Source organism: Myotis daubentonii, chromosome 6 (genome assembly GCF_963259705.1).
Source record: "Myotis daubentonii chromosome 6, mMyoDau2.1, whole genome shotgun sequence".
In the NCBI taxonomy this organism is placed as follows: Eukaryota; Metazoa; Chordata; class Mammalia; order Chiroptera; family Vespertilionidae; genus Myotis; species Myotis daubentonii.
The window spans coordinates 80,639,737-80,662,797 of record NC_081845.1 but is presented as its reverse complement, the minus strand read 5'-3'; the positions used below and the strand labels follow the sequence as shown (position 1 = coordinate 80,662,797).

The 23,061-nt window shown below is 37.2% G+C and overlaps 1 protein-coding gene across 4 annotated transcripts; it reads right to left on the bottom strand.

The window, feature by feature from the left end:
• Positions 1–311: 311 nt before the first annotated feature.
• On the bottom strand, positions 312–22,591 carry LOC132237245 (cysteine-rich secretory protein 3-like). Of its 4 annotated transcripts, none has more exons than XM_059701457.1 (9): positions 22,489–22,524; positions 15,561–15,595; positions 12,230–12,300; positions 8,902–9,018; positions 7,065–7,152; positions 5,174–5,322; positions 4,636–4,733; positions 2,348–2,436; positions 312–613 (listed from the first exon to the last, which is right to left on the bottom strand). In XM_059701457.1, the coding sequence occupies exons 3-9, from the start codon at positions 12,296–12,298 to the stop codon at positions 486–488; spliced, it is 738 nt and encodes a 245-aa protein (XP_059557440.1). In that variant the 5' UTR covers positions 12,299–12,300; positions 15,561–15,595; positions 22,489–22,524; the 3' UTR covers positions 312–485. The 4 variants fall into 4 exon arrangements, with proteins under 4 accessions (XP_059557440.1, XP_059557438.1, XP_059557439.1 ...); XM_059701455.1 differs by lacking the exon at positions 22,489–22,524 and adding an exon at positions 16,123–16,184; XM_059701456.1 differs by lacking the exon at positions 15,561–15,595 and having other exon boundaries at positions 22,489–22,591.
• Between the last annotated feature and the right edge of the window lie 470 nt (positions 22,592–23,061).

The following is a 23,061-nucleotide window of genomic DNA, read 5'->3' as shown; positions in this document are numbered from 1 at the left end:
GTCACTAAGTTCAGCCCAGGCTCAAAAGAGAGGAAACTAACTTCTACCTCCTGGAGGAAAGAGTATTTATGTATATTATATTAAGTTCTTCATTAAGGAAGATATGTCTAAGAGAAGAGAGGTTTTAAAAAGAGGGTGTGGTCATACTCTACTGTACAATTTATACAGATGAAGAATCAGAAGACTTCGTTGCTTTTGGCAAAATGAAGGTTGGGTTCTCCTTAGGAAGAAAAACAATTATAGGGATGGATGCTAGATGAGTGAGAAGGGTGAATGGCAGAGGAGGAATTAAAGATCACTCATGTGAACCCTTCTTTGGATGAAAGACATTTCTGTAAAGTAGAAAGCAGACCCAGGAGAAAAAGATATAACTATTTGGAATCAAATTTATAGTTAACATGTATGTGATTTCTTTGCTAATAAATGTCAAGTGTAAGTAGATGTGGCTCCCTTCCACTTAACCATGATCAGTCTATACTGGGCATTTAATAAATTTTTTTTGAACAATTGCAGGCAGCTTTGCAATTCGTCTTGACAAAATCATTTCCGCAGCCCATTTGGTTCTTCAAATCTTTACAGTTAGAATACATATCATCATACTCGCAAGCATTGGCTGGAACAACAACAACAAAAAATTAGTCATTTCATTATCATTTTCCTCCATAGCAGTAAGTAACACAAACAATAAATTCCATGTGAGTGAGGAGGAGGAAATAGAATGAAGAAGTTGGCATCATTCATTATGCTCTGATGGCCATTTCCTATCTTGAGGGACATAAGGCCCCTTAGTTAAATTCGCTGATTAAGGCATCATTTTTTTAATTTGAGTTTTTCCAAATATTTCTAAAATAAATGACTGGCTTTCCTCCCTCAGAAAACAGGATGAAGTGAATTTAAATAAATCTTTATGAAACTGCACTGTCCAAAAGTATAGCCACTAGCCATGTGGTTGTTTAAATTTAAATTAAATAACTTTGAAATTTCAGGTTCTCGGTGATACTAGTTACAGTTTGAGTGCGCAATAGCCAATGTGTCTAGGGACTACTTTACAGGACAGTGCAAATATTGAACATTTCCATCATCACAGAAAATTGTATTAGACACTGTTGCCACTAAACTTAATGCCACCAGCCTTTCTTCAGGAGTAAGAAGTTGTTATGAGATGTGAAAGTAAAAAATATAAAAATAGAATTTTACTATTATTATTGGACATTTCCACTTGGATGTCCCTCGGTGGCCACAAATCCCAAACTAAATTCATCATCCTACCTACAAGTTTGGCATTTCTTTGGTATATTTCACCAACTCCCAAATCAATTCACCCAATCTCAGAGGCATGGCAGTCCCCACTACTAAATAATTCAAACCAAGAACTAGGAATCTACCTGAACTCATCCCCTTCTACTATTTATCAGCGCTTAGCAAGCGCAGGTAATAAACACTGGCTGTTCTCCTTTTCCCTGTCTCTCATAAACTGCCCACATCTCTTCATTCATTTTGCCCAAATACAGTAAAGGTATTTATTTGTTTTTGAACCAGTTATGGCTATATCATTCACTCAGAAAGAATGCTACAATTCAGTCAGGCGAAAGCATTTGAGAGGTAAAAATGAGTCAACTGTATTGTTCATAATAATTCTAATAATACATCCAAATAAAAAAACCTCTTTGTACCTACATTCATAACAACACTGGAAATGAGATATGACATTAATTTTTATTCTTTTTGCTAAAATAGTTTTGAGGCTTCTGCAAATTTGATAGACATATTTAAAGTACATAAAAGTTACTAGCAAAACAAAAGTGCAAATGATTATTAAATTAAACTTGATGATTCCAATTATGCTATGAGGAAAATGAGAAATTTAGTATGATTAATACTTTGGCATATAAGGGACTATACTAGTATTTGGTGTGCCTGTTTAGACTGAGCTATATTCTGTGGTCTCACACCTTTATATTTGTATATACTTTCTTTTTAAAATGCCACCTTTTCTATAATAGCATTAACTTGATGAAAAGAAAATTCATATTTAATTACAATAAATTATTTTCACAGAAACATTTTCAGATATGCCAAAATGTAATTGGCTCAACATAGTCACAAATATACATCATTGGTAGATGTTTCTTTAGGTTACATATGATAACAGGCTTTCATTGAGAAAAGTACGTATATACTGAAGGGTTTTAGATGTTTGCTTAAACACACTCTGCTGAGTAATTTTATCGTTGTCTTCTGCATGAAGGCATTGCTTAAGTTGGCTCCATTCAAAAGATTTCTGAATTTTTAAAAATAAATATCAGGTTATTTCATTATACCGGTAAATTAATGACTTCAAACTTACTGCATAATCCGTTGTCACAGTGATCAGGGCAGCTGGCACAAGGTGTTCCTTTGAGGTAGGGAGTAAGGCTTTTGCCGACAATATTACCACTGAAATTTGAAATACAACATTTTTCAGTGTAGTTTATGCTCCAAGGGTAGCATCTATCACCTGACATAGCTGAGTATTTACTCAATGTTTTTCATTGTGTCACCTGAAAAACTAATATTGCCAATCTACTGTATACTCAGATAACAATGCAAAGTAAGGTAATAATTCACATATACACGCAATTCCTTGACCATACTCTCACAGTCCAAGCAAGTGAAGTGGAATAAATAGGTCTAAAGTTTTGAGAGTATATTTTAATGTGGCAACACCTTTCGTCTCTCAGTAGACATTGTCAAATTGCTGAGCAGTGTGCCCTGAGGTGCTGGCTTAGGGTAAAACCTCTCCCCTTGAGATACTGTAGAAGCTCCTATGAACCGAAGGTTGCACAACGGAAAATGCTTAATATTAAATGGAATTTCATATTTTAAAAGGTAACTATAATTATTGACCATTTCTATAATATGGACTGGAAAAGCTCCAAGATAATGTTTGGCCTCTAGCTGCAGGATGGAGATATTTTCAAGCATTTTTTTTGAGGAGGTGGGTGTGTTAGGGTGGATTTTGAACATCTAGAGGTTTTGTGTGTGAGATTTTATGTTTACCAAACATGGGAATGTTAGTTAGAATAAAAGGTTTCATTAACACCAATCTCCAGGGTATAGTGGTGTTACCATGACTAGCCTGCACTTGATTGATGATGATGATTCTATTGGCTGTTATCTAAAAATACAACAGAGTCAAAATGTCAATTGGACCAAGCGGTCCAAGGTCCCAAGGCAATGCATCTGAATCTCAGTCTCTCTGCACAGAATATAACTGTATCTGTGTGAGCACCTGGAAAAAAAAGTGAAATAGATATCAAGGTGTTTCTTGCTCCTGTTTTCCTCATTACTCACTCCAACTCTTACTACAGATGGCTGGCTCCAGATGTCTCCACTCTCACAGCCAGACAGTTGGTTTGGGTGCATTCTCTTAGGACCCTTCAATTCTTTCTACTAAACCCTAACCAGTGCTTGCAGGAAAATGACTGTGACAGTCACACTTCTCAGACTGGAACCCAACCTCACCTGGCTTACCTGCAGTCTTAAAATAAATCATGTCAAAAGCTTGGTTTTTGGGGGAGCGATCTCTCCCTCCAGTGGCAAGTAATTTCAAACATCAAAAATAACCTATACATTGTGAATATATCTTCAATATATCCATCAGAATTTTTGTGGAGAATTCAAACATATTGCTGGAGGAAGGGTTTTTATTTTCTGCTATACATCAAGATATATTTGTTGTTAATCCTCACTGGAGGATATTTTTTCCATTGATTTTTAGAGAGAGTGGAAGGGGGTGGAGGGAGAGAAACATCAACTTGAGAGAGACACATGGCTTGATTGCACCCTGCATGCATCTGTACCAGGGCTGGCAATGAAAACTGCAACCCAGGCACGTGCCTTTGATCCTTGCATGTTCGGTCAGACGTTCTAACCACTGAGCACACAGGCCAGAGCTATTAAAAAAGATTTTAATGGGTACTTTTTTTCAGAGATTTTTGTGTTAAATTCTAAGAAGTGGATACTTAAGACATGACCATTTCTTGACAATTTGAAATATATCAGGAATTTCCTGAAAACTCTTTGAGGCCCAAGATTTAATCAGTTCTTAATGGTACACTACAGGTATTTTTATGTGTCTGCAACAAGCAGAATTCGAAGTAACCGCTTGAGCTAAAGCTGACCCCACTACAGGTATTTTTAGATGAGGAGGAGTAGGAATATTTGAGTACAAGGGGCTGAACTCACTAGAAAGTCATTACCATCTTCTATTTCACCTTCACCCCTGGCCTTACCATCCAGCTTTCACTTTCCCGATGTGAATTTAATATAAAACTGACGATACCAAGTCTAGAGAACCACACACAACAGACACCCACGGAGTAACCTGAGCCTCTGGAGAAGCAGTTGAGAGGGAAGACAAATCATGTTAATCATAATGGAAGACAGCGTCCGAATAGTAGACTCAAATGTGGGAAGTTGGTCTTCTTTCTGAGAAGTTGGTTGTGTCTCAAATTTAGAACATATTTCTAAAGATTTATCTCTCCCCTTCACTGAAATGTGCTTTTGTAGTCTGCCTTGTCTATTACATGATAATTTTAAAATATTAAATTGCCAATGGCATCATTAACACCAAATTTGAAAGCATTTCCTTACCTGGGACAATATTGGCAAACATAGAAGTATTTCAGACTTCGTTCTTTGGGACAATAGGCAATTCCACATCCAACAAGGTAAGATGAGTACCAAACAACCTACATGCCCGTAAGTGCAAATATGAGAGTACGTTAGAGAAGGAAATATAAGAAAATAAATAATAGAAAATAAAAAAAACTGAAAAGAATGTTACTAATGCACAATTTCATATACCTTATGGAAATACTTCAATTATTAAATTAAAGTAAAAATCTTTAAAACTATTACATTTTCATGCATATTCACTGTTTTATCCATTCAGACTACCCAAAAAATAAAGAGTAAGTTTTTCTATTAAAAGCCTGCATGCTTTTGAAAATGATGGCTCACAGCTGAAATACCCACAATGTGAAGACTATTCTTTACCTACTGGTGATCTTCCCCCAGATTCAACATTGGAATCAGTCAAAATTTGGAGAAGCTTTCTCTTTAGGGCATTTATGGCAAAGTTTTTTTTTTTTTTGTGTGTGTGTGTGTGTGTGTTTCTTTTTTTCCTTACCTGGGTATAATGTCCAACCACTATATTCTTTTGTTTTGGTCCCATAGCATAGATAAAATCATTTCCCTCATCGAACCACTTTTGGATTGCATATGACCATGAATCAGGCTGACTTGACATAAAGAGATTCTCACCACAGCTTCTTTTACCTAAGAAAAAACAACAGACCATTCATGGGGAAAGCAATAAAGCATGCAATGGTTGATATATATATATATATATATATATATATATATATATATATATATATATATATATATATATATATATATATATATAGAGAGAGAGAGAGAGAGAGAGAGAGAGAGAGAGAGAGAGAGAGAGATCATCTATTATCTATCTATCTATCTATCTATCTATCTATCTATTTATTATCATCTGTGTCTATCAATGGAGTGCCTGATCTTCATACAAGTGCCCATAGTTGCTAACTGTTCATTAATACATAGAAAGTTCCTTATCAGCTGTAAGCCGAATTGAAACCAAATATGCCAAACACATTGAGGCTGGTTCAACATGCAAAATTTTGAGTAGATGAAATCCTCTTTCTTTCCTATCTACTCCCTTTAAAGTCATTCATTTACATATTAAATTCTTCATGAGTGTATGCCTCATGTGCTCTCAACTGTGTATTGTTAGCTTGCTGAAAGCAGAAAGCAACTCATGGTATTTCTCTTATTCTCACCCACACGTACCAGAAATTTTTCATATATAGCAACTTTAATAACTGTTTAGTGTACTTATTTTGTGTAAACTTTGGAAACAATTTTACTTTTAGTCTTTAAGGGTTCCAAGCATGAAGCAGATGACATTAGGAGGGACACTGTTTTCAAAGTTTATGGGTCTCCCTTTAATCAGCAAATCATAATGTCACAGGCCAACTTCTCCTCAAAGAATTAGGATAAAAGTGCTTTGCAGCCCTCAGACATTTCAATGGTACTTTCCAAACCTTGAAATTAAGATTTACATTTGGATGGCTTGAAATGTAATGTCTACATGCTACTTAAAGGGTGTGTAAACTACTCTTTCATAGCTCCTTATGAAGGGAAGAAAGTAGATTGGGATCTTCAAAACCAGGTATTCCAATCTTTTTCTGAATATAAGTCATCCCTCTCAATAATTTCATTAAATTATAGAATCAAAAATAACAGTGACAGTCCTACTTTCAAAACAGGTGAATTACTATTTTCAAATTGGGCTTGCCTATATCTGTCACTTGCTACTTCAAGTAAATATTTTGTTTAATTGTTGATACATATGATATCTTATTGTTTTTAAGTTCCTCAAAGTAGAGGTCATGTCTTTGAGGCTATTTTCGAGTCTAATATAGTATTCCATGCTTTGTAAGAGCATCCAGGACACACAAAAGATTTGACTTACTGTCATCAAAAGTTAAAAGATGCTAATGGTAAATATTTTTTGAGTAAAATTCAGAACCGTTTGACAAAATTCAACGTATTTTATAAATTCAAAAATAAATAGTTTTCAAAATACAAACAGGCCCCATACTATGAAAAGGGCAATGGGTTAGAATTCTGAAATTCTAATTTTGAATTTCCCATATGTAACACTTGTTAGCAATTATGTTCCTGCTGAGAGTGAGTCCCTTACTCTTTAAAACAGAGAAAGAAATGACATATGACCTGCTTTACTCATGAGATGGTCAAGAGGTACCACTATAACATTGTGTGAGACAGTTTTTATAAAAGACAGAACAGTAAGCACAAGGTGGCGCTTCTCCAAGCTTACTCTATCACACAGGGAGACTTTAACTTGAAAAAGACAGCATTAGAAGCAACATTTACCCACAAGGTTTCTTAACGCAACATCCAAAAATGGCCCCTTATTATCTTACTTGTTCATCTACTCAACAAATATTTGATTTACATACCAACTTTTCGATCCTCTGAGGAACTGTGTTTGAGAACACACTTGTTTGCCCACCGTTGGGCGTTTGCTGCTGCCTTGCTGTCCCATTGCTAAAACAAAGGGGGAGAGAAGATAGGCACCTAATGACTTAAAACACAAAGGTGCATAAGGTTTGTAATGAGATTGGTAGCGTCATTCACATCATTATAACTTTTTCTGCACATGCCTATTCTGATTATTCTTATAATCAAAGACCATTTTTAATGTGCCCCTTTCTGCTCCAAAAGAAATAGAGATAGTATGGCTACCCCAAGTAACTGTGAAGTCTAAGATAGTTAAGTCTATGGATGATAGCACAGCAGGAATACCTGAAGACTTTTAGCAGTGGTCTTATCCTAAATATTGATAAACATGTACAAGTATTAACATGATTTTTCCTATAATACTGAGCTGGCATACTTAATTTCTAGTTCCTTTTGTTTGTTTGTTTGTTTGTTTCCGCACTTAATATGTTTCTGAGACATTTGGCTTCTGGCACTAGGCCCAGACTAGTCTGTTATTTACCCTAAACGTCATTGATCCTAAAGGGAAAATGCCTTCCTGATTATAGATTGGGAGGAGATAGTGATCAGAAAAACATAATGGTCCCTTAGTGGATGTCCAAAGATTTGGTTTTAATTCTGCCTCCATAACTTAAACAACCCTGTAAAATAGACAAGTTGTTTAACCATTATAAAGTACAATTAAGAATCTGTGCTGCCCAGCCTTAGTGGTTCAGTGATTGAGCATTGAGCTATGGCCCAGGATGTCATGGTTCGATTCCTGGTCAGGGCACATGCCTAGGTTGCAGGCTTAATCCCCAGTGTGGGGCATGCAGGAGGCAGCCAATCAATGATTCTCTCTCATCATTCATGATTCTATCTCTCTCCCTTTCCCTTCCTCTCTGAAATCAATAAAAAAATATATTTTTTAAAAAAGAATTTGTGCCAACTTAAATAGCCCCATAAAATGAACAAGTTATTAAACCATTAAAACCGTACAATTAAGAATTTCTGCCTTGTCCCATGGAGTTAGTGAAGGTCAAGTTTTGGACCCCTCACTTGCATAGGCCCTGCCAAGGTTGTACTACATGACCTCAGAATATGCATAGTCATAAAAAATTTTTTTTTTCAGTGCTAAGATAGTTGTGTACTCTCTTCCTGAAAGAGGGTTCCTTTAAGCTTCAAGTCAGCAACACTTGAATTTCCTGGTCTAACAACATGTCTCTGAGGAAAGGTCTAGGGTTCAAGGTGAAACCTATGTGGGTGGAGTGGACAGTAATAATAAGGATGATGACTGTAGGTTGCCTGACTGTACGGAGAGGAGCTGCACAGAAGAGCTGCCTATAGCCAGAGAACTTATTGGGTCAAAACAAACAGAAAAGGCCCAGTGAAAGTGTCTAAACGTCAATTTATCAAGGTCAGATGGCACACACTAACCTCAGGTCAGGGTTCCTGAATGGGCTTCAGGGGTTCCCTGGGTCCCCTGAAATTGTATGCAGTTTATATAAGCATACAATATACAATTTCTCTGGGAAGAGACATTTCACTCACAAAGACCGAGAACTCTGAAATGCACATGATAGTGAATCAATTCTGACAGATCACATTATTCTAGTGAATTGAACATACAATGTTCAATTTTAAGAAAAATGGTATGTGGAATGAGGAAAAGTACTTCTGCCATGTCAATAACAAAACTCTCATGAACTATCAGAGACAGAACTTCCTAAGTCACAAAGTTCTTCGAGATCTTTTTTACTAGGAGACTATGATGATCACAACTGGCTCAAGCCACTTCCCTATGTGGCCACCTCTTACCATCTTCAGCATGTTTCTGGCCGGTGGAGAGACTGATCTTCTTACTTCATTGTGTTTATTTACAATCTCTCTTTGCACTTCTTTTCGGCCGGTTGCCATAGCAGCAAAACCTGGCTTCTAAAGGAAAGCCAAATCAGAATGAGTTTTTAAAAGTTTGAAAAATTGCATATGAGCAAATTAATTCAAGAGCACAGAGATTATTTCAAAAGTATTCAGTTCAAGCCGATATTAATTGTTAAGCATTGCCAATGAATCTGAACCCAAGCTATGATTTTTAAATAGAAAAAAAATAGTGTTAAATTTTGAGAGTGTGGGTGTTATTCATGCCATGACAATTCAAAACACCTCTGAGGCCACAAATACCACTTTCTAATATGAAGAGACATCTCAATGTGATTGGTAGACATCTGAGTGATAGCATAATGACAAAGTTGTACGATGGGAACCATTAAGACATTTTCATTCACAGTCAGGCTGCAGCAAGGGAGTGATAAGAGGAGGGTCAGGTGACTCTACACTTGAAGGAGGAACTTTGACTCGACATGGTACCTGTATTCAAAGAAAGAATGTTTAGGCCTAGTTCAGTGATGGCGAACCTATGACACATGTGTCAGAGGTGACACGCAAACTCATTTTTTTGGTTGATTTTTCTTTGTTAAATGGCATTTAAATATATAAAATAAATATCAAAAATATAAGTCTTTGTTTTACTATGGTTGCAAATATCAAAAATTTTCTATATGTGATGCGGCACCAGAGTTAAGTTAGGGTTTTTCAAAATGCTGACACGCCGAGCTCAAAAGGTTCACCATCACTGGCCCTAGTCCAAGTGCATTCAATACTCTATGTTTTACCTGTTATGTAGCAGCTCTTAGGGAATTAATCAAAGGACAGTTTTCTAATATTAAACAAATCTCCAAGGCAATTTGGAGGCAGCAAGCAATTAATGGGCTATTGCTGGTTTTGTTCATTTTAGTAACAAAAATGTAATTAAGGTATTAATCAGATGCTCATATTTTTGGGTATATCTTTGTGTGTGTGTGTTGTTGTTTTTTTTGGGGGGGGGGAGTCTAAGCATAGAAGCAAGTAGAGTGTGTAATTGTTCCATAAAGTTTACGCAACTTGATGACCTAAATTTGCACAAGAGTGTGATGTTATACGAGCATGTGCAACATTGTGAAGTATAATTCTCAACAGACAAAACCCTTTATTGATTTTCCCTGACACTCTGGAATAACTTATTCTCTCTTTCCACAAGCACTGAGTTTTTGCAAAGTTCTCCAAATACTTGCCGAAACCGGTTTGGCTCAGTGGATAGAGCGTCGGCCTGCGGACTGAAAGGTCCCAGGTTCGATTCCGGTCAAGGGCATGTACCTGGGTTGTGGGCACATCCCCAGTAGGAGATGTGCAAGAGGCAGCTGATCGATGTTTCTCTCTCATCGATGTTTCTAACTAACTCTCTATCTCTCTCCCTTCCTCTCTGTAAAAAAAATCAATAAAATATATTTAAAAAAATACTGTAAGCATAGGTCTGACCATACTCATGTTGCCACTATCTACTTATACATCCATTTCTCCCACCTGCATGTATATTCCTAAGGGCAGGGACCAAGACTGAATGTCAGCATACACACAGACCCGGCACATTCCCAGCCACTGATTCCTAAGTTGAAAAGGATGCACATGAATATTAGCAGTGACCAATCAAAGCATAAAATAATGTCCCTGGATATATCCTATTAGCCCTCAGAAACCTATTTAAAATCGTTTTATTTCAAAGCATATCAAAATGTGGTGCCTCAGAAAGAAGAAGTAATTATTTCCTACTTCTTACCCCATCTTGTTTTGTAGATAACAATTCTGCCAAAAAATGCAAACCTTTGTTTCTTTTTTAACAAATATTAATAAAAGTTTTATTAGGTGATGAGAAATATGAAAGTGTTGAAAATAAAATGGATAAATATGGTTTCTATCTATCATTAAAAACTGATATTGAATAGGCAATATGACATAAATAATTATAATGCCACATAATAAATAAAATGATAGGAGGGATCGACTAGATATAGAGGAAGGAATGCGGGATCAGTTTTTCCTGATTGGCGTTAGGAAAGGCTTCACAAAAGATGGCCTGGATTGGGGTTTTGAGAGGTGAATAATGTTTTCTAGGCATTTTGAGAGGCACAGAAAGCCCTGGGAATTTAGCACAGAGGGAATTTAGAGCATCAGATCAGCAAACATTTAGTGATGCAAAGGATCTAATGATAGTGCCCTTTTTAATGATTTTATAAATGAAAACCAGGATATGGATGGGAGAGGTAATAGGGTATCAGAAAAGGCTATGAAAGAATATCTCTAGGAAAGAAATTGGGGAGACAGTAAATGACTTGAATGAAGCCCTGAGTGATGGATATATTGTCTTCAGATTGAAAAGTTGATTAGGGGTCCTAGCTAATCTTGTATGCCCAATGCTAAAGAAGGGTGTGTGAACAGACAGCCAGAACCAAAGGTCCTCACATTCAGAGGTTCTCTGATCAGAAAATAGATTTCTTATATGGGCACTTCACACCAATTAAAGAGGGTAATTGATACTTCTCTTGGGATTATTAAAGTGAAACAACATATTAGAAATAATTAGAGCATCTTATCTTACACAAATTAATTGTAAAAGTTACAAAAAAATCCAAATGCTTAATATTTCCAGTAAATTTTCTTTTTCTTAAATTAAAAAACGGTATACTTATTCTCACACAGTAACTATGAAAATTAAATGTGGTGATGTATGTGAAGAAGTTTTGATAGTTTGAGATTATGCAAATATATTGTTAATTTTCAGTGGGGATCACATTGAAATAGATTAAATAAAAGTAAATCAGAAAATGATCTTGAGATAAGAGGAGTTTCATTACTTTTAAACACATAGACCAGTGCTGTCAATAGAAAAATAATTAAAGCATCAAAGGTCATGTTAATTTTTTGGTGGCTACTTTCCTAAAGAAAAAAATAGGTTAAATTAAAATTTATAATACATTTTTAAAACATATTCAAAATATATGCTTCTGTCATGCAATCCATATTAAAATTATTAATGAGATATTTTACCGCCCTTTTTTAACTAAGTCTTTGAAGTCTGCTATGCATTATATTCATGCAGATCTCAATTCTGACTACCGATATGTCCTGTGTTCAATACCTTCGTGTGTTTAAGGGCTACTGTACCTTGTGATGTCCCAGACACACACTCCCTTTTTACTTTGGAAAATTAATCTAATCGCTTGCTGTCCTTCAGGGTTGCCTGATCTGAAAATATTTTCAACCTCGACCATACCTGTCCATTTGCAGGAAAGAATGGAAGCAACACAGCAGCCAGAAACAGCAACGCCGGGAACAACGCCATTGCTGGTAAAACAAAACAAAGGCAACAAGGACCTGAGTTGGAATTTTAGTGCATGAACTTCTGAGGAACACGGTGATGGAGGGTGGGGGGAGGGAAGAGGGGGTGATGAAACAAGGTAATGATATAATTTATCCTAAATTCATTAGTAATGTAACACGAGAGGTTCTGTCACAGGAAACCAGTAGAATGATAATGGATTCAGCCCCCGAAGCAAGCTTGTAATGGAGACAACAAAGAACAGAGAGATGCACTTCACTGAAATAGTGCACCTGGAAATATTAAAGTTCCACCAACCAATTCCACCCTAGTCCCACGGTTTTGTTTATGTAGCAATTCTTTTCAAGGTCTAGGAATGGCTTCACATTGCCCATGTAGGAGTAATAATAGCTCCCAACTGTTACTATTCTGGGGATACTTCTGCACTAGTCCTTGCTAGTTTCCTTGACCCTCCCTATCTTTATAAATACCCTTATTAACGTCTCTTCAATTTACCCCTCAGCTTGTGCCATTTCCTCCTTATGATTCATATATTTGCCATTTGTAAAACCCTAGGTAAATCCACTAAGAAATAGTTATTTAAAAAAAAAAATACTTTCTACCACACTCCTCAGTCCTTTTTTCCATGTGTTGTCATCCATTCCCACTCAAACCTTTCTTTTGTATTACAATGCCTCAAATTCAAAAAAAAAAAAAAAAAAAAAAAAAAGGCAATACTCTCCTTTGGAAATAAAAACAGAAAAATAACTTTTAAGAGATTATTGACCCTGTATTAATAATTTTCATATGTTTGCACCTTTTGCCTCACTAATTCAACTTCCTGAAGAAATAATATATACTGGAAAAACTTTAGGCGTGCATTTTTATCACATTAATATTCATAAGGGTAAAACAATTAATTACATGCTCACCAACAGGGAGATAAAATGTTGAAATAAATTAGAATACATCCTTTTATTAGAAAATATGAGACATAAAATTATGTTTATGATGGTTTTATAACAAGGGAAATGCATAAGCTTCAACATTAAGTTAAAAAATAACACTAAGGTACATTGGGTTATCCTTAGCCTTCAATAATGGATAAAAGTCTGTGCCCTCCCATAATTCACATATTCAAGCACTAACCTTCTATGAGGCTATATTTGTGTTTGGGTCTTTAAAAAAGTAGTTAAGGAAAAATGAGGACATAAAGATGGGACCTGATCCAATAGGATTAGTGTTTATATATGGAGACACTAGAGAGTGCATTTGCTCTGTGCATGTTCTCTCTCTCTCTCTCTCTCTCTCTCTCTCTCTCTCTCTCTCTCTCTCCCCTTTACACACACAGAGAAGAGGCCATGTGAGAATTCAGTGAGAAAGGGGCTGTCTGCAAGCCAGGAAGAGAAAAATCACCAGAAATTGACCACACTGGTACCTTGGTCTCAGATTCTAACCTCTAGAGCTGTGAGGAATAAATATCTGTGATGTTTAAGTCACCCACTCTGTGGTCATTTGTTATGGCAGCCCAGGCAGACTCATGTACATTCTCTTATTTACTAGTAATACTAGAGGCCTGGTGCACAAAATTTGTGCACTCAAGGGGGGTGGAAGGGTCCCTCAGCCTAGCCTGTACCCTCTTGCAGTCCAGGAGCCCTTGGGGGATGTCCGACTGATGGCTTGGGCCCACTGCCCTTGCTCACCAGCCATGAGCCTGCCTTCTGGCTGAGCGGCATTCCTCCTGTAGGAGCGCACTGACCACCAGGGGGCAGCTCCTGCATTGCACGTCTTCCCCCTGGTGGTCAGTGCACGTCATAGCAACTGGTTGTTTCGCCATTTGGTCAATTTTCATATTAGTCTTTTATTATATAGGATTTGAGGACTATCTTATTTTCAAGAATGTTCCAAGGTCCATAGCATATACTAATTTTAAATCTTCTGGAGCTACAGATGTGTGAGCAAGGCATTGAGATAGCAGGGTATCTGCAACCACCACCAAGCATCCATATTTCAAGGCAGCTTTGCTTCTCAAATGGGCATATGAAGAAAACTCTGTGACATAGCTATCTGGGGCCAATTTTAAGATAAAGTAACAGAAAAGAAATTATTGTGTAGTGGCATTGATGATCTCAATGTGTAGGGACATCCGGAAATGAGTGCATTATGACTCTCCTGGAGGACAGTAACAGCAACAGGACCTCATCCCCTTCTCCCACAGAACTTATGCTCGGACACAAAGCCAGGCAAAGAAAAGATGAGATTAAAAAGAAATACAAGAGGATGAGTTTATCCTCACGTGATAAGACATACTTTTCTTCAATTCCTATAATGAGTCTACATTCCTATAATTACAGTAATTGGAAAAAGAAAATATCTTTGTGCCAAAGATACTATTACCTCTTGGAAAATTCCTCTGTCTCTGTCTTGGTTACTTTTTTTTGCAACTAGGTGTAGCTAATAGGTCAGGAATTATGATGTCCAAGTAAGAGAAGTACAGAGGCATAGAGGTATTAAGTGACCTCCTGACAGTCTCATTGCTAGTGTGTAGTTGAGGCAGAACCCAAGATTTCTTTTAGCCTCAATGTCTATATCCCACTGAACTATACTATACATGTTGGGGGCTGAGGTTTCAAAATAAATAAATATTTTTCCTTGGAAAAACTAGTCATGCATTACTATAAGTATTTTGGCAGCTGATAAATGTTGATTACTCAACATGTTTGAGAAAAAAAAATTGAAATTAACAATATTAACAATTAAGTACAATTTTGACCTTCAAATATAAAATAAAACTCCTAAGACTTTGAGAGCTCAAATAATATTTTCTTAGGATGTCATTATAAGTTAAAAACATAACCCGTTATGATAACTTTTACTTATGTTACTTTGTTGAACTAATGAAGGATTTTGTTGACATTTTAATAAAGTGATTTTGCCCTTTAAATAACTAGAATGGAAAGGGGGTGTGTGTTGAAATGGAAATCACAAAATTGATAACATATTCTTGTAAGGGTTCTGTAACAAATAAAAATTATATAGGTGTTTCTATAATGTTTTTTTTAATTTAATCTCTTCTATATAATTAAAATTTTATTCATAACAATAAGAAAAGGTTTATTTTGTTTATATTATAGTTTTGAGGTAGAACAGAGGAAGGAGTGAAGAACAGAATGAAAATTTGAAGACAAAAAATGAAAAACCTGGAAAGAAAAATGAACTTATTTCTGTACAAAGCAAACACACAAACTGAATGTCAAAAATAGCCATTTTTATTTCTCAGAGATACCTGGTCCCCTATTGAGCAAACCTGAACTCTGGCACCTGTATTGTGATAAAGAAATGAGAGCAAAGTGAGGTTAGGAAGCCCGGTTTTTGTTATTGTTGTCATTTGGCATTCTATTACCCAGCTCCTCTTTAACTAGAAGAAATTTACAATCTTCATTTGTCAAATAAAAACATGGTGGCATAGGGCCACCTCATATTCTGAGGTTTAAAGTTATAAATAACATTAAAGAATTTGAAAGCGTTAAAAAATCACTATATACATGCAAGTCCTAGCATTAACATTGCTACTTGTATTATCATTTGTGATGCTTGCTTCCGTACATGGGAGTATTGCCAGCAAAAATCTCAGGGATGGTGTTTGCTGGAGACAGTCACCTGGTCCAAGATCATGCTTCCTTCCCAGGGTACCCTCATCCTATGTCTATCAGGTATAAGGTGTAGAGGCCTGACTTCCCAGTCCAACTAGTGACAACTCTGAAACATGATCCTGGCTTCAGAACCACTCCGAAGTAGTTGATTGGCTGAATCCTCCAATGAGACGACATCCCAGCTTGATTTCTTACCTTTGTCCAATCTTATTTCCTTCCCTTCCCTTCATGGGGAATTAATCCCAAGTATATCCTATCTAATAAAAGACAAAAAGGGTAATTAACCATACCTCCTCTACGCTTCCTATTGGCTAATCAGCAGGATATGCAAATTAACTGCCAACAAAGATGGCGGCCAGCAGCCACGCAGCTGAAGCGAACATGAGGCTTGCTTGCTCCAGTGATGGAGGAAGCCAAGGTTCCCCGCCGGCTCTGAGCCCGAAAGCAACAATGTTTCAATTATAGAAGCTAAACAAACCCCAGTTACCTGCTTTTAGCTGGCTGCAGGCAGCCTCAGGGCTGGGAGTGCCAGTGATGGCAACAATGTTTCAATTATAGAAGGTAAATAAATCCCAGAGAAAAAAAAGAAAAGAAAAAAAGGAGAGGCTGGGAGCTTCAGTCCCAGCCAGCCTGAAAACTGCCCTCAGCCCCTCACCCAGACTGGCCAGGCACCCCAGTGGGGACCCCCACCTTAAAGGGGGTGTGGCCAGCCTGAAAATAGCCACCAGCCCCTCATCCAGGCTGGCCAGGCACCCCAGTGGGGACCCCCACCCTGAAGGGGGTGTGACCAGCTGCAAACAGCCATTAGCCCCTCACCCAGGCTGTCCAGGCACCCAAGCGGGACCCCCACTCTGATCCGGATCACCCTTCAGAGCAAACCAGCCGGCCCCCACCCATGCACCAGGCCTCTATTCTATATAGTAAAAGGGTAATATGCAAACTGACCCTAACAGCAGAAGGACTGGGAATGACTGCTCACTATGACACACACTGACCACCAGGAGGCTGATGCTCAATGCAGGAGCTGCCCTCTGGTGGTCAGCCGCTCCCACATGGGGGAGGTCTGCTCAGCCACAAGCCAGGCTGATGGCTGCCAGTACAGCAGTGGTGGTGGGAGCCTCTCCTGCCTCCTCAGCAGCACTGAGGATGTCTGACTGCAGCTTAGGTCTGCTCCCCGCTGGCAAGTGGACATCCCCCGAGGGCTGCCAGGCTGCCAGAGGGATGTCTGACTTCCATCTTAGGCCCAATCCCCAGGGGAGTAGGCCTCAGCCAGCAGGTGGTCATCCCCCGAGGGGTCCCAGACTGCGAGAGGGCACAGGCCGGGCTGAGGGGCCCCCTCTCCCCGAGTGCACAAATTTTTGTGCACCAGGCCTCTAGTCTCTTAATAAACTGTGTCTCCGATTTTCTTCACATTGCCTGGGAACCCAAACGGGGGCATCATTTATTAGATTATCTTTATTCCATTACACTAGTCAACATAGTGTCCCTATTCCTATTTACACTTTTATTATCTCTTCCTTTGATCCTATGCCCTTTATGACTTTGATCATGTTAATCCTCAACCTGGATACTAACCACATTTTTTGATAACATTTCAAAGTCTCTCTCTTTCCAAAGAAACTCACAGGCCAACAACACAAACACTGATCTTGCCCCTGAATAGGAGCATTTTAAAGTTCAACCAGTAAACTTTTGCTTATATTCCATTTTTTTCTGCTCATGTGCAGGATCTACTTTCTGCAAATGTACTTCATGTACATTTGCCTTTTTTCCATAATTAGATTGTGTGTTTGGAAAAGGCAAAATACAATCATCACATTATTTTCAATTCCTTGTGGCAAACCTGTCCTCGCTCAGTGGTGGAGCTGCAGAAGCTTTTGGACTCTCCAGAGGACTCTCTCTTAGGCCTGTGTCCTTGGGCAGGCCCCTTCCTCTGGCTCTGGCCTCCACTGAGCCTCTTGCAGAATTTGAGCAATGGAGATGAACTGATTCTCCTTTTTTTTTTTTTTCAAGTTAATGACAATCAGATATTGTTCTTTCTATTAACACACATTCATCAAGTTTTACTCCCTTTGTCTAGGGTAGCATGCTAGATATTGCTGACCATGATCAAGTGAACAAAATATGCTTCCTGCCAGCCCTCAGGGTCCTAGCTCACCATTAGGGGAGCCCATCATTCACATACCCAGAGTGTGGGCTATTTGGACTGTCCCAGGTGTGCAAAAGTGTAGCCTAAGTTTTATTTTCTTTGGCCCTGACAAATTGTGATGCTTGTGCAAAAGGATGGGGAGAACCTAGACTAACTCAGGAATCTGGAAGTGAGTATTAAGGATGAGGTAAATGCGATTAAGATTTAGCATCAGCTGGAAGACCAAAGCATTTACCTCGACTCCCTTCCTCTTCCCCTGGTGCTAATAGAATATGGTGTAATTTGTTTTCATGGAGGAGAGTCCCACAGAAAAACATTAGAAAGAATAAGGTAAATAACTGCCTCTTCCTGTCGTGGACTTGCATGTAGACAATTTTCAGATGTGTGTAGTTACACATTTCCTCTGCTAACCACTGAGGGATACACATTTTAACTCTTTTAGAATCATTTCCTTAAAAACAGTTATTTTGCTAAGTGTAAGTTCCCAAGTCTCTCTCCACTCTGCTGTCTGTAATTCTCTTTTTTTTAAAGAGATTAGTAATTTCTCTTAAGTGTGATTAGAGAAAAGCCAAATTGAGACATTTCAAAGATGTGTAGTTCCATATGTTGAGGGCTTACTACTATGTAATTACAGACCACAGACAGCAAGCCATGTCTTTCTGAAGCATAAATGTAAATGATACAATTAAACTGTAATATACTGCTCCTTCCTCACATTGATGTTAGGGCCACCCCTATGTTTCAAAGGCTCACTTGAAAATAAATCCTTTTCTCAAATGACATATCACTGTTTATTAACTTAATGAAAAAACATATATTTATAAAAATTAAACCAAAATTAGAAAATTCACAGACTAAAAAAATTATGTAGCAAAAAAAAAAAAAAAAGAACAGAGACAGAGGAGATCATTAATTCATAATGACATTATACTAAACTAGAGGCCCGATGCATGAAATTCGTTAAGAGTAGGTCTTCCTGCCCTAGCCAGTTTGGCTCAGTGGATAGAACGTCAGCCTGAGGACTGAAAGGTCCCGGGTTCAATTCCGGTCAAGGGCATGTACCTTGGTTGTGGGCACATCCCCAGTAGGGGGTGTGCAGGAGGCAGCTGATCAATGTTTCTCGTTTCTAACTCTCTATCCCTCTCCCTTCCTCTCTGTAGAAAAAATCAATAAAATATATTAAAAAAAAAAAAAAGAGTGGGTCTTCCTTCCACAGCTGCTGGTGCTGACTTCCCTCTGACACCCGAGACCTGGGCTTCCCTTGCAGCCTCGGCTTCATCTGGAAGGTCTAATTACCATATCATGCGTTTATTATTATAGATATCAACAGCAAATATTCTAGTTATGTGAGAAACGAGGAGCATTCCATTTAATATTGGGAACAAGAAAAAAATGACTTATGTGGCTGTTATTGTTCAACATTGAAGTGGAGAGTTTCTGATCAAAACCATAACAAAAGGAAAATATATATATATTCATTAGTCTTGCAAGGGAAGAGATAAATATTATTATGCTCAAATGATATGGTCACCTATCCAGAAATTACACCATAATCAACAAGTTTGCTAGGTGTCATATCAACTTACAAAAATACTGCTGCCATATAGCAGCAACATTCAACTAGAAAATAAAATTTAAAGAATGATGCTACCCATAACTGTAATAAAAACTATAAAGTATATATATAAAATAACCGAGAAAAAAATCCTTTTTGGGGAAAACTTTAAAACCCTAGTAAAAGCCCTAGCCGGTTTGGCTGAGTGGATAGAGCATTGGTCTGCGGACTGAAGGGTCCTGTGTTCGATTCCAGTCAAGCGCACATGCCTGGTTGCAGGCTCGATCCAAAGTGGGGGGTGTGCAGGAGGCAGCCGATCAATGATTCTCTCTCATCATTGATGTTTCTGTCTCTTCTCCCTCTCTCTTCCTATCTGAAATAACATAAATAAATAACATAAATAAATTTTTAATTTATAAAAATTAAACCAAAAGTAGAAAATTCACAGACTAACAGAGACAGGGGAGATCATTAATTCATAATGACATTATACTAAGCTAGAGGCCTGATGCACGAAATTCATGAAGAGTAGGTCTTCCTACTCTTGTAAACCCTAGTAAAAGACATGAAATATCTGCATAAATTGAAGTTTTCCATGCTTCTAACTTGTATGTGTTGATATAATAAAGATAGCAATTTGAATTAAACTAATATGTTCTTTATAAGTTTTTTATAATTCTAATAAGAATTCTGATCAGCATATGAATAATGAAGCAAACCTTTTATAAGAAGAAGTAACATGGGCATCTTTTCATATTTAATTATTAAGATAGACTTCAAACTTACGTTGGCAAAAATGTGATATTATTGTAGGAGCAGACACATGGACCTAGAGAGGTGAATAGAAATTTGAAGAGACAAACCAAACAAGGTAGCATAAAAATCTATTTAGGAGGAAGAGTAGGTTACTTAACATATAGTGTTAGAAAAATTAGCTCACTATATGGAGAAAAATAAAAACAGATCCTTCTTAAGCATCACCTATAAAAGTGAATGTAGAGAGATTAAACTTATAAATAGGTAAAAAAAAAAAAAAAGTAAGTTTAATGCAACTTTTCAGGGCTATCCCTTTGCCCTAGGTGAGTCTCACATAACCATGATGTTATATGGTGCTGGTGTATATGTGTGAAGCACTGTACTCCTCTTTTGGGCTCATTTAAAGCTCCTAAGAGCCTAGGTATTAGATGATGTTACTCAGTACCCCAGTTTACAGCTAGCAGTCCTAGGATCTGAGATTTCATAATGAAATGCCATGAACTTGCATGCAGAACTGGGAGATAAACCCACACACTTTAACCTCAAAGCCCTCATCCCTGAAAGGAGGGAAGAGAAATGTTTTAAACAATACAGACCATAAAAGAAGCCATTAAAAGCATTAATGCACATGCATGTAATGTGTGCAAAATAGGTATAGACACACACACACATGCACACACACACACATACATATATACTAATCACAGCACAGAAAAGTATCTTATACAACATTTTCAAACTCTCAATGTGATATGTGATCTTCATTCTGATCACTTTCTTTCACCACTTACTACTCTGTAAGAGAGAAAGCAGCTTAGACACTATACAACGTTTGCAAACTTGCTAGACTTTGTCATGAGGGAAATCTGTAAAAATTTCTAAATGATAATAACTGCTTTGACAGTTCTGAAAAACATTTTTTTTTCTTTTTTCAAGGATGATTCACCCCGCCCCCTCTTGCTTGAATTTATTAAACATCTCTGTAATTCTGAGCATTATCTGATTTACACACTACTTGAGAGTTCTGCAGCTCTTCCTCCCAATATACTTCTTCCTCAAACCCAAGCCCAATTCAGTGGCCCCAACTGACTTCCCACACATCAGAGAGTAGCTCCAGGCTGAAAACATGTCATCAGTTTAATTTCCTTTGATTCTCCTCCAGAGAGTTAGTCATCCAGGCAGACACTGGTATTGGCTTTAACCATCGGAAGAGGCACCTTCAGATCTTCTCTTGCAATAGTATAAGTCCCCCCTAAGCTCCTTGCCTCACATTCAGCCTCGGAGGAGAAAGGCATTAATAAAAGATTTCGAAAGTAAAATCTTTCCTCTCCGAGGTAAATAACTTCTTACATGTTGTCCTAGGGTAGCTCTGTGGTTTTTTAGTTTCTGTTTCTCCAGAGTCACTTCTTATTATTAGAAACATAAAGTTCTATGTGGAAATTGTTTCCTTATATAAAACATACAAAACAGATATTCTACTTAATTATTTTTGCAAATTAGCTGCCTAAGTAGATTGACTTTTGATTGGGAATTTTCAGAAAGTCCTAAAAAATTTTGTATAAGTTGAGTACATTTTATGGGGGAAATTGTATCTTATACTGATAATCTTTAATAGAATATTTTTTTATCTCAAGTAAGTACTATAATTTGGTTTTGATGGATTTAAAACTATGAACAACACCTTCCCATTCTTAGTTTAATAATGTCTGCATTAACACAGATCCATACATGTGAATATTAGTAAATTATTAATATGTGGACATATGCACACACATATGGCCATACTTTTTTATTTTCCTATTAAAGGGAGTTTTAGTATAATTGTTTCCAAAAGTCATAGACATGGAAATGAGTTGTATCACTTATTTTATAATAAAAAGCAAAAAATTTATACAGATGTTAAATTTGATAAAAGTGTTTTTGCTATATTAGAGCTATTAAGAAGAGTATAGTAACTTAAGGTTATTATTCTCTATAAAAGTTATCAATAGAGTTTCTGAAAATCATAGATTCATTTAGTAGCTATCATTTACCACTGCCAAGGCTTATACATATTGGCATCATAAAATGTTCACCTCAAAATAGAGCAGTTGTCACTTACGGTTGGTGCTCAGAGCAAGGTAAAGAGTCTGCTTTAGCTGTAGGAAGAAGGAAAGTAGGAGGAGAGAAGGCTAGAGAGGTATATATGCATTACACCTATTTCCTGTCTTTGGCAAACACTGTTTGTGCAAGTAAATCTAAACCAACAAAGTCTGAAACAGGATTTGTCATACCAATAGTCTCAAATTTCATTGTTGGTTGACTAACTGAAGTTTTGGGATTCTCCTCATGGCGTTTTTAAGTAAATGGCTATTTCAAATTTAAATGTTGGACACTTAGTCTTTGGAGCTCTTATACTATTATAATTTATCCTCATTTTTGCCAATTAATGTTTTGACAATTCTGAACCAAATTATTCTCATTACAACATTAGAGTTTTCAAGTTTACTTCTGTATGAGTAAAGCTAAGCTTATTATTTTCATCAACTATAGAGAATACAATATTTTCTTACAATGATCTAAGATATTCATTAGTATTCTGCTGGACCTCACTGTTTTGGAGAATAATTAATATTTTATGTTTATATAAGATCACAGTGCCTTTCAAATGGCAAAAGACCCAATAACTGTTGGT